The 12335-nt window shown below is 47.2% G+C and overlaps 1 protein-coding gene across 5 annotated transcripts in view; it reads left to right on the top strand.

The window, feature by feature from the left end:
* GARNL3 (GTPase activating Rap/RanGAP domain like 3) overlaps window positions 1-12335 on the top strand; it is a 94450-nt gene that overhangs the window by 44344 nt on the left and 37771 nt on the right. For all 5 annotated transcript variants that reach the window (XM_081151354.1, XM_081151351.1, XM_081151352.1 and 2 more), the window contains 4 exons: window positions 1900-1974; window positions 8832-8931; window positions 10430-10548; window positions 11440-11504. Coding sequence is in view for 2 of the 5 variants with exons in the window: in XM_081151351.1 (XP_081007477.1) it covers window positions 1900-1974; window positions 8832-8931; window positions 10430-10548; window positions 11440-11504 (359 nt within the window). In the remaining 3 variants the exon portion in view is untranslated. The remainder of the gene's footprint in view (window positions 1-1899; window positions 1975-8831; window positions 8932-10429; window positions 10549-11439; window positions 11505-12335) is intronic.

Raw genomic sequence — 12335 nt, 5'->3', positions numbered from 1 at the left:
ATCCCTCACTTCTGACACCAGCTGCTGAGCTCGGAGGTCCCCAAGGCCACTCTCGGGCTCCATAATGTGCTATGAGACTCACAGAACTTGCTGAAAGCTGTCCAGGTCACTTATGGTTTATTACAGTGAAAAGATACAAATTACAGTGAGCCAAGGGAACTGACACATGGGACAGAGAGCAGGAGAGCTGATTCCAAATGCAGAGCTTCCAGTTGTCCTCTCCCAATGGGGTCATAGACACATTTAACTCCTCCTGGTAATGACCTGTGACAGTACATACGGAGCACTGCCAACCAGGGAAGCTCACCTGAGTCTTGGTGTCCAGAGGCAGATCTGATACCATGTGACCCAAAGGCCCCCATTATAAATCATTTTACTCTCCCATGTCACTCAAAGTCCCCAGGTAAACACACTCAGGCAGGGCATGCCCAGGGCTCAGAGGTCACCTCCTGGAGCCGAGGGCAAAGGCTGACCTTTCCTGGGGCAGAGTCAGATCCTTGACTACACAGCCTGCCCCCTTCATCCTCAGTGTACCAACCGTGTACACTGCCGTGGGCCGATGCCATAAATAGCTAAACATATATAAAAATCTTCTTTTCATTTAAAAAAAATATTTTGCAAGATAAGGATTAGGTATAAAAACTGGACTTTATCATGGGTGTTCCATGGAGGGTGGCTAGGTAGGGTAGTGGTTAGGCGAGGATAATGGGTTTCTGGAGTCCCACTGCCTATGTTCACATCCAGGTCTACTACGTACCAATTATGGGACCTTAGCTAGTTATTTTACTTTTCTCTGCCTCAGTTTCCTCATTCATAAATGAGAATAACAGTACCTACCTTGTATTGTTATTAGGAAAATTAAATGAGATAATGTTAAGGCAGGAAGGGTTCATGGCACATAGAAGCACTCAATAAATATTAGGTACAATTATTTTTACATTTATCATGGGGAAATATTATCAACCTTTTTCAAATAATTTTCTGTGGGAAAATTTTTAGTTTTCCCCTGAAATGTTTCCATTTTCACACCTTCATATCTCTCAACATGGGTGAAATGAGATGACAGTCTTTCTTAAGTAATTGATATCTTTTGACTGGGGCACTCTGGAGTCAGAGTGGTGGGAAGTGCCCCTTTGGGCAGCTGTGTCCTAGTGAGTCTGGGATATGGCAGATCTTTGCTGTAAAGCATGGGCAGACTTAGAAGGTTAAAAAAAAAGGTGTCATTTTTCCAAGTTGCTCCTGAGCAATCTAGAGAATTTTAGAGAAAAGAAGTTAAATCTGGAAGTCACTAATTTTAGAACTGATGTGCCTTGACCTCCTTTTGCTCATCTCTTTCTAGCATCGAGCCCCTTGACGTCTATTTGCAGGCATCGCACTGCCAGGGCTAAATACAGTCCGCCTGCCTTGGACGGTACTGGTCAGCCTTTTGGAAACCGTTTAAAACTGAATGAAGCACAGGAGCTTTCTGCGATGTTAGCAGAGCCTCAGGTTCACGCCAGCCATTGATTGTTCCTTAGGCTTTCCTGGGCAGGCGGCTGCACTAGAGACTTGGCTTCCGGCTTTGCCGCCTGTGAGCTGCAGTGCCCGCATGTGATGTGTACTAAGATTGTCTTTCCAGGGAGCATCACCTTACTGTTTTTTAGCATTGGAATAAGTTCAACTTTAGAATTGATGCTGTTGTTTTCCACTCTTGCGGGTTAGGTGTTCCTCACTCATCAGCTCCCGAAGGCTGTGGGGCCGGCTGTCTGAGGACTTGGCCCACAGAGTTTCAGAGACTGTTAGCTGCTAGGCGGGGCCCCAGCTCTTGCTGGATTTGGCTTGCTTATAGGACAGATACAGACAGAGGGACATTGCCAGTGATGAGCTAGCTACCTAACTGAGCACTCTCTTGTCCCCCAGCTTATTTCCAGTGATGCTGATGGAGCCATCCAGAGGGCCGGACGGTTCAGAGTGGAGAATGGCTCTTCGGATGAGGTAAGGAAGCTCCCAGGCACGGTACTGCCACCAAGCACATGGTTATGCAATACAGCACTGGGTAGTTAGTGACCTTTGCTACACAGAAGTCTTGCCTGAATGGAGTCTGGGAGGGTAGACAGAGCTCTTCAGCTTTGCCTGAAACAGACCTGAAGGGAAATGGGTTAATCTTTGTAGGGATGGTACTATTTAAACAGGGTGACACATACCCTTTAAAAGATCTATAAGAAAACCAGGTAGACACACAAGACGGGATCAAAGACAAATTCACAGCCACGACACCCTCTGTGAATGGCCCCTAGAATCCCAGGCTGGCCACTTTGTCACTGCCATGTGAGCCACCGGGGTCCAGGAAAGAGATGCAAAAAGTTACTGTGATTACAAAATGTCATCTTTATTCAGAGAGGACACCAGGAAAGGAGGCCATTACTGTCCACCGGTCACTGGGCCCTGCCCTCATTCTGGGCTCTCCTGATCGTCCCTGCCAGGCCACAGGGATGTGGTTGCTCCTCTTCTGTCTTTAAAACGTCCCCTGCCCACCCCATCCCTCAGGGTCCCCCCCGAACTGCAGAGCACAGTGTGAGTCCCCCAGTTTTTTCTCCTTTGCTGCCTCTGTGAGGGGCTGCCTAGCAGCCCCCAGCTCTGGCGTCAGACCAGCCTGGGGGTGAGCTCCAGCTCCCCCACCTCCTGCTTGTAGGACCCTGGGCAAGTAGCCCAGCCTTTCCGAACCTCGGGTTCTTCATCTCTGCAGTGGAAAGTGTCTCGGGATGGTGGAGAGGATCCGTGAGCTGAGCTTGGAAAGCCCTTAGCACTGTGCCTGGCATGTAGTGAGCCTTCAGTAAGTGGCAGCTGTAATAGTAACAGCAGGGTGGGTGCAGTGGTAAGGGTGCCTCGGAGCCAGCCCTGCCTCCCCACCGTCCCTTCATCGCGTTCCTGGTGGAGGGTTAGGGTTAACTCAAAAGGCCCAGCCTTCCGGAAGCCGTTGCCCTGCTTCACGCTTCGCATTTGCCTTGATGAGCTGCCCTCTTACCTGGACGCCTGCCCTCGCCGTTGCTCTGTGAGGCAAGGAGGGCGGTTTTCCCGGGCTGTGCCTCTGAATAGGTGCCCACACACTTCTTGTCCAGAGTGACGTCAACTGGCCCACACAGAAGAAGGAACTTCCAGGGATGTTTGCCTCTAAAGCTTGAAAACAGCCCTCCCCAAGGAGCCCGGCTCCTGAGACAAGACAGTCCTGTCACCACAGACTCGGGCAGCCAGGGGGTCCCAGGAGCTAAGTCAGGAGCAGAAGCGATAAGCCCTCCTTTTCTCATGCTCAGAAAGCTAGCAGCCACCACGCTGAGTTTCTGCCTTGAAAACCTCAGTACCGGAGAAATCCTTCTGCTACCAAAACTTGGCAGAACTTCAGCCCAGCCCGAAATGAACAAACTCCTCGCCTTTCCTCACCCGCGGAGCACACTCGGCCCTGCCAGCACCAGTGTCCAGAGGAAAGCCATGCCTCAGGGGAGACAGAGCCTGAGCCTCCACATGGCCCTAGGATCACCACATGGCCCTCACCCGGTGATGTCACCTGGCCCGGCCTGAGGACATGCTCTGGGACCCCTTGGGGGACTGGAAATCATCTGTGGGGCGTGCTGGTCAGGAGTGGCTCCACTTGGTAGAGTGATTGATTTCACAAATCACTTGGTCTGCTGTATTCAGAACATGGGCCTGTCAGATGGCTTCTCCGGGAAATACGATAGCAAGGCTCAAATGTGGTTTCAGAGTTTGTTTCTGCCAGACCCTGAGCATGAGCACCCGATCAGAGCACGTGGCTGTGTTTTGTACTGACGGTCTCCAGTTAAAAGCTCTGGCCAGTGTTAATGCACAGCCTGGTAGAAGACCTGGACCTGAGACTCAGGGACACAAACAAGACCGGCTGCTCTGAGTTAGCGAAGTGGTTAGTGAACCAGAAGACTCTGTCACTCTTAAAAATGCCTAAACCCATGACCAAACAAAGGGCAAAACCATTTCACTATTGGGTTATTTTTGCTTTTGTCATTGAATTTTAAGAATTCTCTGTACAATATGGACACTAGACCCTTATCAGATATATGATTTGCTAAAATTTACTCTCAGTTTATAGGTTGTCCTTTCACTTTCTTGATTGTGTCCTCGGAAGCATGAAAGTTTCTAAATTCGATGATGTCTCCTCCATCTATTTTGCCTTTGTTGCCTCTCCGGGTTCCCACTGCCGTTCAGTTGGGCCGGTAACTTCACACTGTGTCATACGCACCACCCCCCTGCTGCTCCCTGGACACATGTGAGCTCATTAGTGAGCCTTTTATGTTGAACTGGGCAGAACTGAGCCCGGGGCCCCCACAGCCGCCGAGGGGAGCAGGCTGGCCCCTGCCTTGCCGGGGCGCTCTCCCCTTTTTATGAAGCCTGATGACTCACTGTGAACCACAGCACCCTACCCCCACCCCAGTCTTTTTTCACCTGTGCTGCTATTTAGCTGTGATGTGAGGCGACATCATGGTGTAGCAGGGATAATTCTGGAGTCAAGTGAACCTGGGTTCAGACCTCAGCTCTACCACTTACCATTTATGACAAGGTCTGTGAGCCTCCATTTCTACCTCGTGGGTAGAATGGGGCCAAGCGCCTGCCTTGTCGCAGACGCCCTTCCCCACCCTGTACTTTGTCCCTACAGTTTGTATTGGCATCTAAGTGTAGGGTTTTGCATTGTCCACTGAATCAAATCTCCTCAGTGTGTCCCGTAATCGCTAATTGTCAAGAGTTTTTTTGACATCTTGGTTCTGTCACCTGTCCCATTAGCCCACCCCCCACGAAGCTTTAGATTACCTTGTGCTTCTTCTGCCATCTGTGTGCTCATTCTGATTATTAATTAAAATGAGTGTGACCCTCGGTGGCTCGCAGGAGACCTCCCTTACAGCTCACTTGTATATCAATTAGTATCTGGCAGGGCAGGGCAGGGGACGGTCTTTAGCTCTTTACAAATCTGCCTTCCTCGGCATCGGTACTGGGAGGATTCTCTGGAGGCTGTTGGGGGATATGTAAATGAGTAAAGTCTTTTGGGAGGGCAATTAGCAGTAATTAAAAATGCATATAGCATTTAGCCAGCAGTTCTGCTGTTAGGATGTGTATGGTAGCATTATTTAAAATAGAAAAAACACACATCTGGAAACTATCTCAGTTTCCATCAGTAGAGGAGTAATTATGGAAATTATGGTACATTTATACAGTGGAATGCTTAGCAGCTGCTAGAAAGGTGAGGCGGAGATAGATGTGATACCATAGAAAAATGTTTCAGATAGAGCATTAGACAGAAAAGCAAGTTCCAGAATGATTTGTGTGATATCATCCCATTTCCTTAAAAACAACAAAGAGAAATAAATATGCTTGTCAGTATATTTAAAAGTTTCCAAAAGGCACCTAAGAATTGAATAGTAATTTCTTGTGGAGAATGAGATGGAGTCAGGAAAGGAGTTGGAGGACCCTGACTTTCCACTTTAGGCCCTTCTCTGCTCCTTACATTTTTATACGTCTATACTCAGCTACAGTGCTTAATTCAAAAAATCTGCATAGTTGTTACAAAGAACAAGGTAGGTGTATATGTACTGACATGGCAGTATTTCTGAGATATTTTCTTTAGTGAAAAAAAGTTTCAGTATAATATCTATACAACTGTCTCATGAAAGCAAATGATATGTATATATGGGAATGTGTGTGTATATGTATATGTGTATATGTATATGTGTGTATGTATATAGGTGTGTGTGTATGAGTGTGGATGCGTGTATTTTTGTATAAAGTAAGCTCATCTTTGTAAATGCTTAAAAAGATCTGGGACTACCCATACCAATCTGGTAGCGTGGTTATTATAGGGAAATGAAGTGAGCTGGGGCGTGGAGGATGGGCACAGAAAAGAATTTTAATTTGTGATTTCATTTTTTTCAAGCAGTTTATATATATCTGCAATTCAAAAAATTTTAGTTTAATTTTTAAAAATCCGTCTTCTTTACTAGCAGTGTGCTCTCAGCAATTTAACCCAGAAACTGAAGTAAAGTCAGTTTATTTAAACGTATCCACTCATTCATTGAACTCACTCTAGAAGAGACTGGAAAACCACAGGCGTTCGATGAACCGAGCATCTGATTTGTAGCCTGAGTGTTGTGTGACTCCCCTGCTTAAAGGCAAGTATTAGAGGACACTCAGATTACATGAGGATGTAATACATGGATTTCAACTAAGTTCAAAATATCTTTGCCAGATGCAGTCTTCCTCCTTCACATCCCACAAGTATAAACAGGATAAAAAAGACAATGAAGACAACAGGAGCTTCTGTGGGCTTTGGACTCCGATGCAGACGTGCTCTGGGTGGCTTAGTCTCAGGACTCCTTCAGCACTGTGGGCACACCCAGGCCTGTCTGCAATGCAGAAGAATTCAGCCTCCTGACTCTCCATAATTATTCTTAGCAAACGATTATCTAAAATGGCATGAAATAAGTGTGGGTGTTTGCAGTGTTAAACGTGAGTTGTCTGGAAAACGTGCTCATCAGAATATTTCCCCCTGATTTTCTTGTTGATGTCAAATAAATAATGTGTTCCCCTGTCACCTGGAAGTGCTGCAGACAAACCTTCTGTGTTTCTGAAACCCCCTGCAAAATAGGACAGCCTCAGAATAGTTAGGAATTATTGAAAATTTAAAACCAAAGTTAGGTCCTACTACACCCACTCCAGAACTGCTAAAACACAAGGCGAAAGGCTGGGAGCTGGTGAGAGGATGTGGAGCAACCCATTTATATTGCTAATAGCGTCAGCTGGTGTGTCCTCTTAGGAAAACAGTTGGCAGCATCTGCAAACCGGAGCATCTGCATCTCATGTCCCAGGATTATCCCCAACAGAAATGAGTGCTTATGTCCCCCAACAGACACACACAGAATTGTCAGAGTGGCTTTATTTGTAATAACCAAAACTGGAAATAGTCCATATGTCCACCAACTGAAGAATGAATCTATAAACTGTGGCATCCAGACTGTGGACTGCGACGTGGCCATGGGAAGGAGTGAACTCCTGCTGGACCCGTAACATGGATGAATGTCACAGACAGGATACTGAAGGACAAAAAGCCTGGCTCAAATGCACACACACAGTATGACTTCATTCTATGAAGTTCAAGAGTGGGTAAAACGAATCCATGGTTGATGGTTACCTGTTGGAGTGTGGGTGGGCATTGACTGGGAAAATGATGGAGGCGCCCTCTGGGGCATCAAAAATGTTTTCTGTCTTGATCTAGGTAGTGATGATAAAGTTGTATACTTACTTTTTAAGTTATTTAGCTGTTTAGGGGGAACAGAGCTTTGCCATCCCCAAGATATGCCTTTTTGTGGATATTGATTATTTTCAGCTGGTTATTTTTAAGGAAAAAGACTCAAGAAGAGCTTTTTCCTTCCCCTTCACCTGCCTAAAGGAATTCTTTAGAAAAGCCTGCTCCAGGAAGGGAGATCACCTTAGCATAACATGAATTAAGAGTGGCAGACAGGGAGGAACCTAGAAAGTGGTTTGTTAGGTCTCCTTCTGCGTCCCATTGATTCTGGGTGACCCAGCAAGAATTTGTTTACCAGATTCCCCCTTTCTTAGCCACCTGAATTGCCTCCCTTCCCTTTCTCCTTAGCTCAGGATGGCAGGTGCGCCTCAACTGCCCCCACCCCCAGGCCCCATACTCTTACGAAGCCCCTGTATGTGCAAATGTTAATAAATCTGGTTATTTTCTCCTGTTAATCTGTCTCATGCTGATTTGATTATTCGACCAGCCAGAAGAACTCAGGAGAGTAGAAGGACAATTCTTTTTCCTCACCTAGAATGTACACGTAAGATGTGTGCCCTTTACTGTCTGTCCATTTCTACTCCATGTCATTAGAGAGTCGAGCTCACAGAGTCGTTCTTCTGGGGCCCTGGGAAGAGGGCCTTTTCCCTTTTGCTTAGTGTCCATTTCTTTGGTTGGTTCCTGTGTATATTCTTGCCTTTGCACCTCATCATGTGCTCTTTTAACAAGGGCTGGGAGGTGTGTTGCTCTGCGCGACTCACAGCTTTTTGGTGTTGGTTTTTCCCCCCACTTTAGCTAAGTATTCAGTGAAGATGAAAGTAAATAGGTAACCTTTTGATCGTTAAAAAAGAACCCATAATTGGATGGAGATAGGGACACACCACTAGCCAGAGTGCCACTCCTCCCTCCTGTGTCACTCGTTCTGCAGTTGGCAGTTCACATGGGGGGCAGGGGGGAGGACGGCAGAAAGTCTAGAGTCTGGGGTCATTTCCCATGTCCTTGAACCCCCTCGGCAATCTTCAAAGCCTGTTGACCCAAATCGTTAATAATGATCATCTTTGGACAGAGGATTCTGATTATTCATTATGATTATATTTTCCATGTTAGTTGAGTTATTTTTATGATAAATTCTTAAAATTTTCCAAGAGTATGAAATCATATAAGATGCTGGAGAGATGTATTCCAGGTGAAGTGTGCCTTACAGGGTGACAAACAGAAGGGTGTCCTCTAGGGGGCACCAACTCCCAAATATTGTGGAAGCTTTGGACCAGAAAGGAGAGAAACTTTAAACCCAAGTTGTACTCAGGCTGGAAACAGCTGAGCTCACTGGTTCACTTGGTCCCTTTCCCACAACCCAGAATGTGTCTATGATGCGGATTTAGATTGGACGTCTTTTCTAATAACAACATGTCGCCAGAGCCCTGTTTGTACGCTTTTAACTATGACTTTTCTGTTCTTTGGCCTCTGGTTCATTGTCAGCTTCTTGTTTACTTCTAAATAAGCCTCTTAATGGCACAACTTTGTTCCATTACAGAATGCAACTGCTCTGCCAGGTACTTGGCGAAGAACAGACGTGCACTTAGAGAATCCAGAATACCACACCAGATGGTATTTCAAGTATTTTTTAGGACAAGGTAATTATGCCAATCTGGTGGTTGGGAAGGAAGGCTATTCAAAATGAAAATTAGTCTGGTACCCTATATGTGTGAAAATAACCAGTTTAGGGACACTCATGCCAGGCCATTTCACTCCAGCGTCAGTAGTAAACTTTGTAGATTTGAAGATTCAATTTCGTCTCATAATTTTTGGGCGGGGGAGGGGGCAGTTGTTTTTGTCCCTGGGGAATCAAAGGGGATTAGATCATCTGAATTAGTGAGTTGAGACATAAGAAGCATTTGCAGTATGGAAAACAACTTTAGACTTAACAAGTCAAGCACCCTGTCTGTAGTGAGTTTTGAACACTTAATTCAAGGTAATGAGGAAAAGAAATGGTTCCCTGAGCTCCAGGGCCAGTATAGAGCTGGCAAAGCAGGCACGGCCCCTGCCTCCATGCGGACCGTGGAATGGATTCGAATCCTGGCTCTGCTGTTATCAACCATAGGGCCTCACACCTGTTACTCTCTACGCCTCTGAAACTTGGTTTCCTTATCCGTAAAGTGAGGGTATTACCAGTACACACCTAGTAGGTTTGGACAGATGTTTGAACGGGAAATACAGAAAACACACTAAGTCTGATGCCTGGCGCGTAGCAGGAGCTCAGCCATTAGGAGCGATGCACATTTACAGCCAAGGGTCGAGCGAACATAAAGGGAAAGGTAGAAAACGGGAGTGTGGCTCACTACCAAAGAAACTGAGGAATAGCCACTACTTTGGGGTTAGAAATTAGTTAGATAAATTTCTTATCAGACTAGTATACTTGTTTATAGAAAATCTGATGCTTGAGCTATAAAATGAGAGTGATCAGACCCAAAAGGCAGTTTTTTAAAAAAATCTAATCCTGTACTATGCTAAGAAGTTCCCTTATTTGATAAGGCATGTTTTGTTATAAAGAAAAAAATCAGTGGAAAGTTGTCAGTTTCCCAGATGCTTGAAAAACATAGTTCCTGGAGCAGTGATGACTAGAGAAAGATGGTGCTATCAGTTCAGATGCTCTCAGCTTCCTCAACTGGCTTAAATAATAAGGGATCTAAGCAGAAACCCAGAGGGAGGGCAGGCTCTGAGGCTGGTGGGTTCATGGGCTCTGTGATGTCAAGGCTGGGCCTCCTCAGGGTCACAAAATGGTTGCAGGAATTCCAGGCATCTCTTCTAGACACCACCACCCAGAGTTCAGAGAAGGCCATCCTCCAGAGTGAGGAAGCCTTTCTAGAAACCCCTTGACATGTTTCTCCTCCTGTCACATTGGCCAGGATTAGGTCACAGAATTAGGTCAGCGACTGGTTCATTCCCAAACCAGTGGCTGGCAAGGGGAATGGGAGTGCGTGATTCTAGAGGTGAGCAGGGTCTAGTTCAAGCTGGGTTGGGATTACTGTTCCCTGAGCACGTGTGAAGGCTGGATGCCACCTAAAGTGTCCATACTCTAGGGCCTGGAAGGGCCGTTTGCACTTTCACTGCTCTAACCCTGTTCCCTCCCAGTCCATCAGAATTACACTGGGAGCGATGCAGAGAAGAGCCCCTTCTTCTTGTCCGTGACCCTTTCTGACCAGAACAACCAGCGTGTCCCTCAGTACCGTGCAATCCTGTGGAGGAAAACCGTAAGTGACTGGCTTACGCCTGGAGTTTCACCACTTCACCTGTGTGCTGTGCTGCCTCTATTTACATAAACTTCCAAGGCGTGTGTCGGGAATTTTTTCTTTTTTTGGGCAGATTTAAGGTAACAATCTGATGTAAGGGCAGTTCTACAGAGAAGCCGAGGGCAGCTTGAGGGGGAATGTGTGGAACAGAGAGAGGATCCAGACCCTGCCAAGGGGACAGTAATATCTGCATGAAGTGCCCATGTGGAGGTGAAGCCCAGGGCTCATGGGACTAGCCATTTATACTTTTCTTCACCACGAGCTTTGTGGATCCTTCATTCATTCCCTTTCAGTCAACCAATGTTTATTGAGTGCATTCTATGCATTAGGCACAGTGGAAACTCACTTAGAGAGGAGGAAACAGATTTCCAATAAGTAAACACAGGTAAATCTAAGAGTACACATTACAACACCTCCCGAAAGATCCTGGTGATTTCTGTATGATCTTCAAGGCTGATCTGACTCTTGGCTCAGAGACCAAACCCTCTTCTCATCTGGTTCAGATGCCCTGTCTGCTGACCACAGCACCTGAGGCCCTGCGATCAGGCAGCCCGCACACAGAAGAGAGCCCTAATGCCCAAACCCGTGAGGGCTGGGGCTGGGGCTGGGGCTGGGGCTGGGGCTGGGGCTGGGGCTGGGGCTGGGGCTGGGGCTGGGGCTGGGGCTGGGGCTGGGGGAGACGCGGTCCAGCCTGAGCGAGGTTTCCCATCACAGAATGTGTTTATTCGTATGCACGCCCGCTGGAGGAAAAACAGAAAGACCGGACAGGGGTTTCTTTTAAACCACCAGGGGAGGCTCTTTCAGAGATGGAAATTGCCATCTTCTCACTGATTGGGTGCTTTGACTTTCCAGGGTACCCAGAAACTATGCCTTCCCTACAGTCCCACCAAAACTCTGTCTGTGAAGTCCATCTTAAGGTGAGTACTTCTGAATAGAAACCCAGCACCAGGGGCCTGTACACGTGTCTTTTCCTGGGAGCATTCTGTTAGCTTTCTATCTTCTGGAGCCTTGGCTGTACCAGGCATTCTCCTAAGCACTTGACATGCATTAGCTCACGTGATCTTCGCAGCAACCCCACAAGGCAGGTACTGTTACAGTCCCCATTTTATAGACGAGGAAGTGGAGGCTCTGAGCCAGCCAGAGTCACACAGCTCATGTGTGAGGAAATGAGCCCCGATCCGGTCAGGCTGGTTTCAAGCATCGCTCTCAGCATCTCAGGATCACGTTAGCTGCCTGCTTGTTGCTCCTCGCATGCGTTTGGGTACTTTAGTTTCATAAGGAAAATCAGGAAATAGTTTTCCTTTCATGTTTCTGCTCTGAAATAGAATCTCTGATGTCAGCAAATGCTTCTCAGGCAGCACTGTCCTCACTCCTCACCAGCGGAGAAGCGGGTGAGCACGGAGCGCCCGCCGCCTCTCGGGTGGGGTGGCAGTCTCCCCTCGGAGTGCCACCCCTCAGACTGGGCCCATTGCTTTGTCACCAGCTAGGATACGACGTGACAATAGCAGCAGCTTCTGTTTGTCAGGCGCTGTGCCAAATGCTTTACAAACATCTCTCAGTAAATCTTTAAACCAGCTCCACAGAGATCTGCTGTCCATTCCAGTAAGAGGAGGCAGAGCCCGAGAGATGCAGGGATTTGACAGAGGCCACAGCTCGGGAACCGGGAGCTGGGATTGAAGCCCAGGCTCCCATGGCTCCGGGGCATGGCTGTCGACCACGACTGGCCTACCTGGGGATGTGAAAACTTA

Source organism: Miniopterus schreibersii (genome assembly GCF_964146895.1).
Source record: "Miniopterus schreibersii genome assembly, chromosome: 11".
Taxonomy (NCBI): domain Eukaryota; kingdom Metazoa; phylum Chordata; class Mammalia; order Chiroptera; family Miniopteridae; genus Miniopterus; species Miniopterus schreibersii.
The sequence above is the reverse complement of the archived record's forward strand: the minus strand, read 5'-3'. Positions and strand labels throughout refer to the sequence as shown.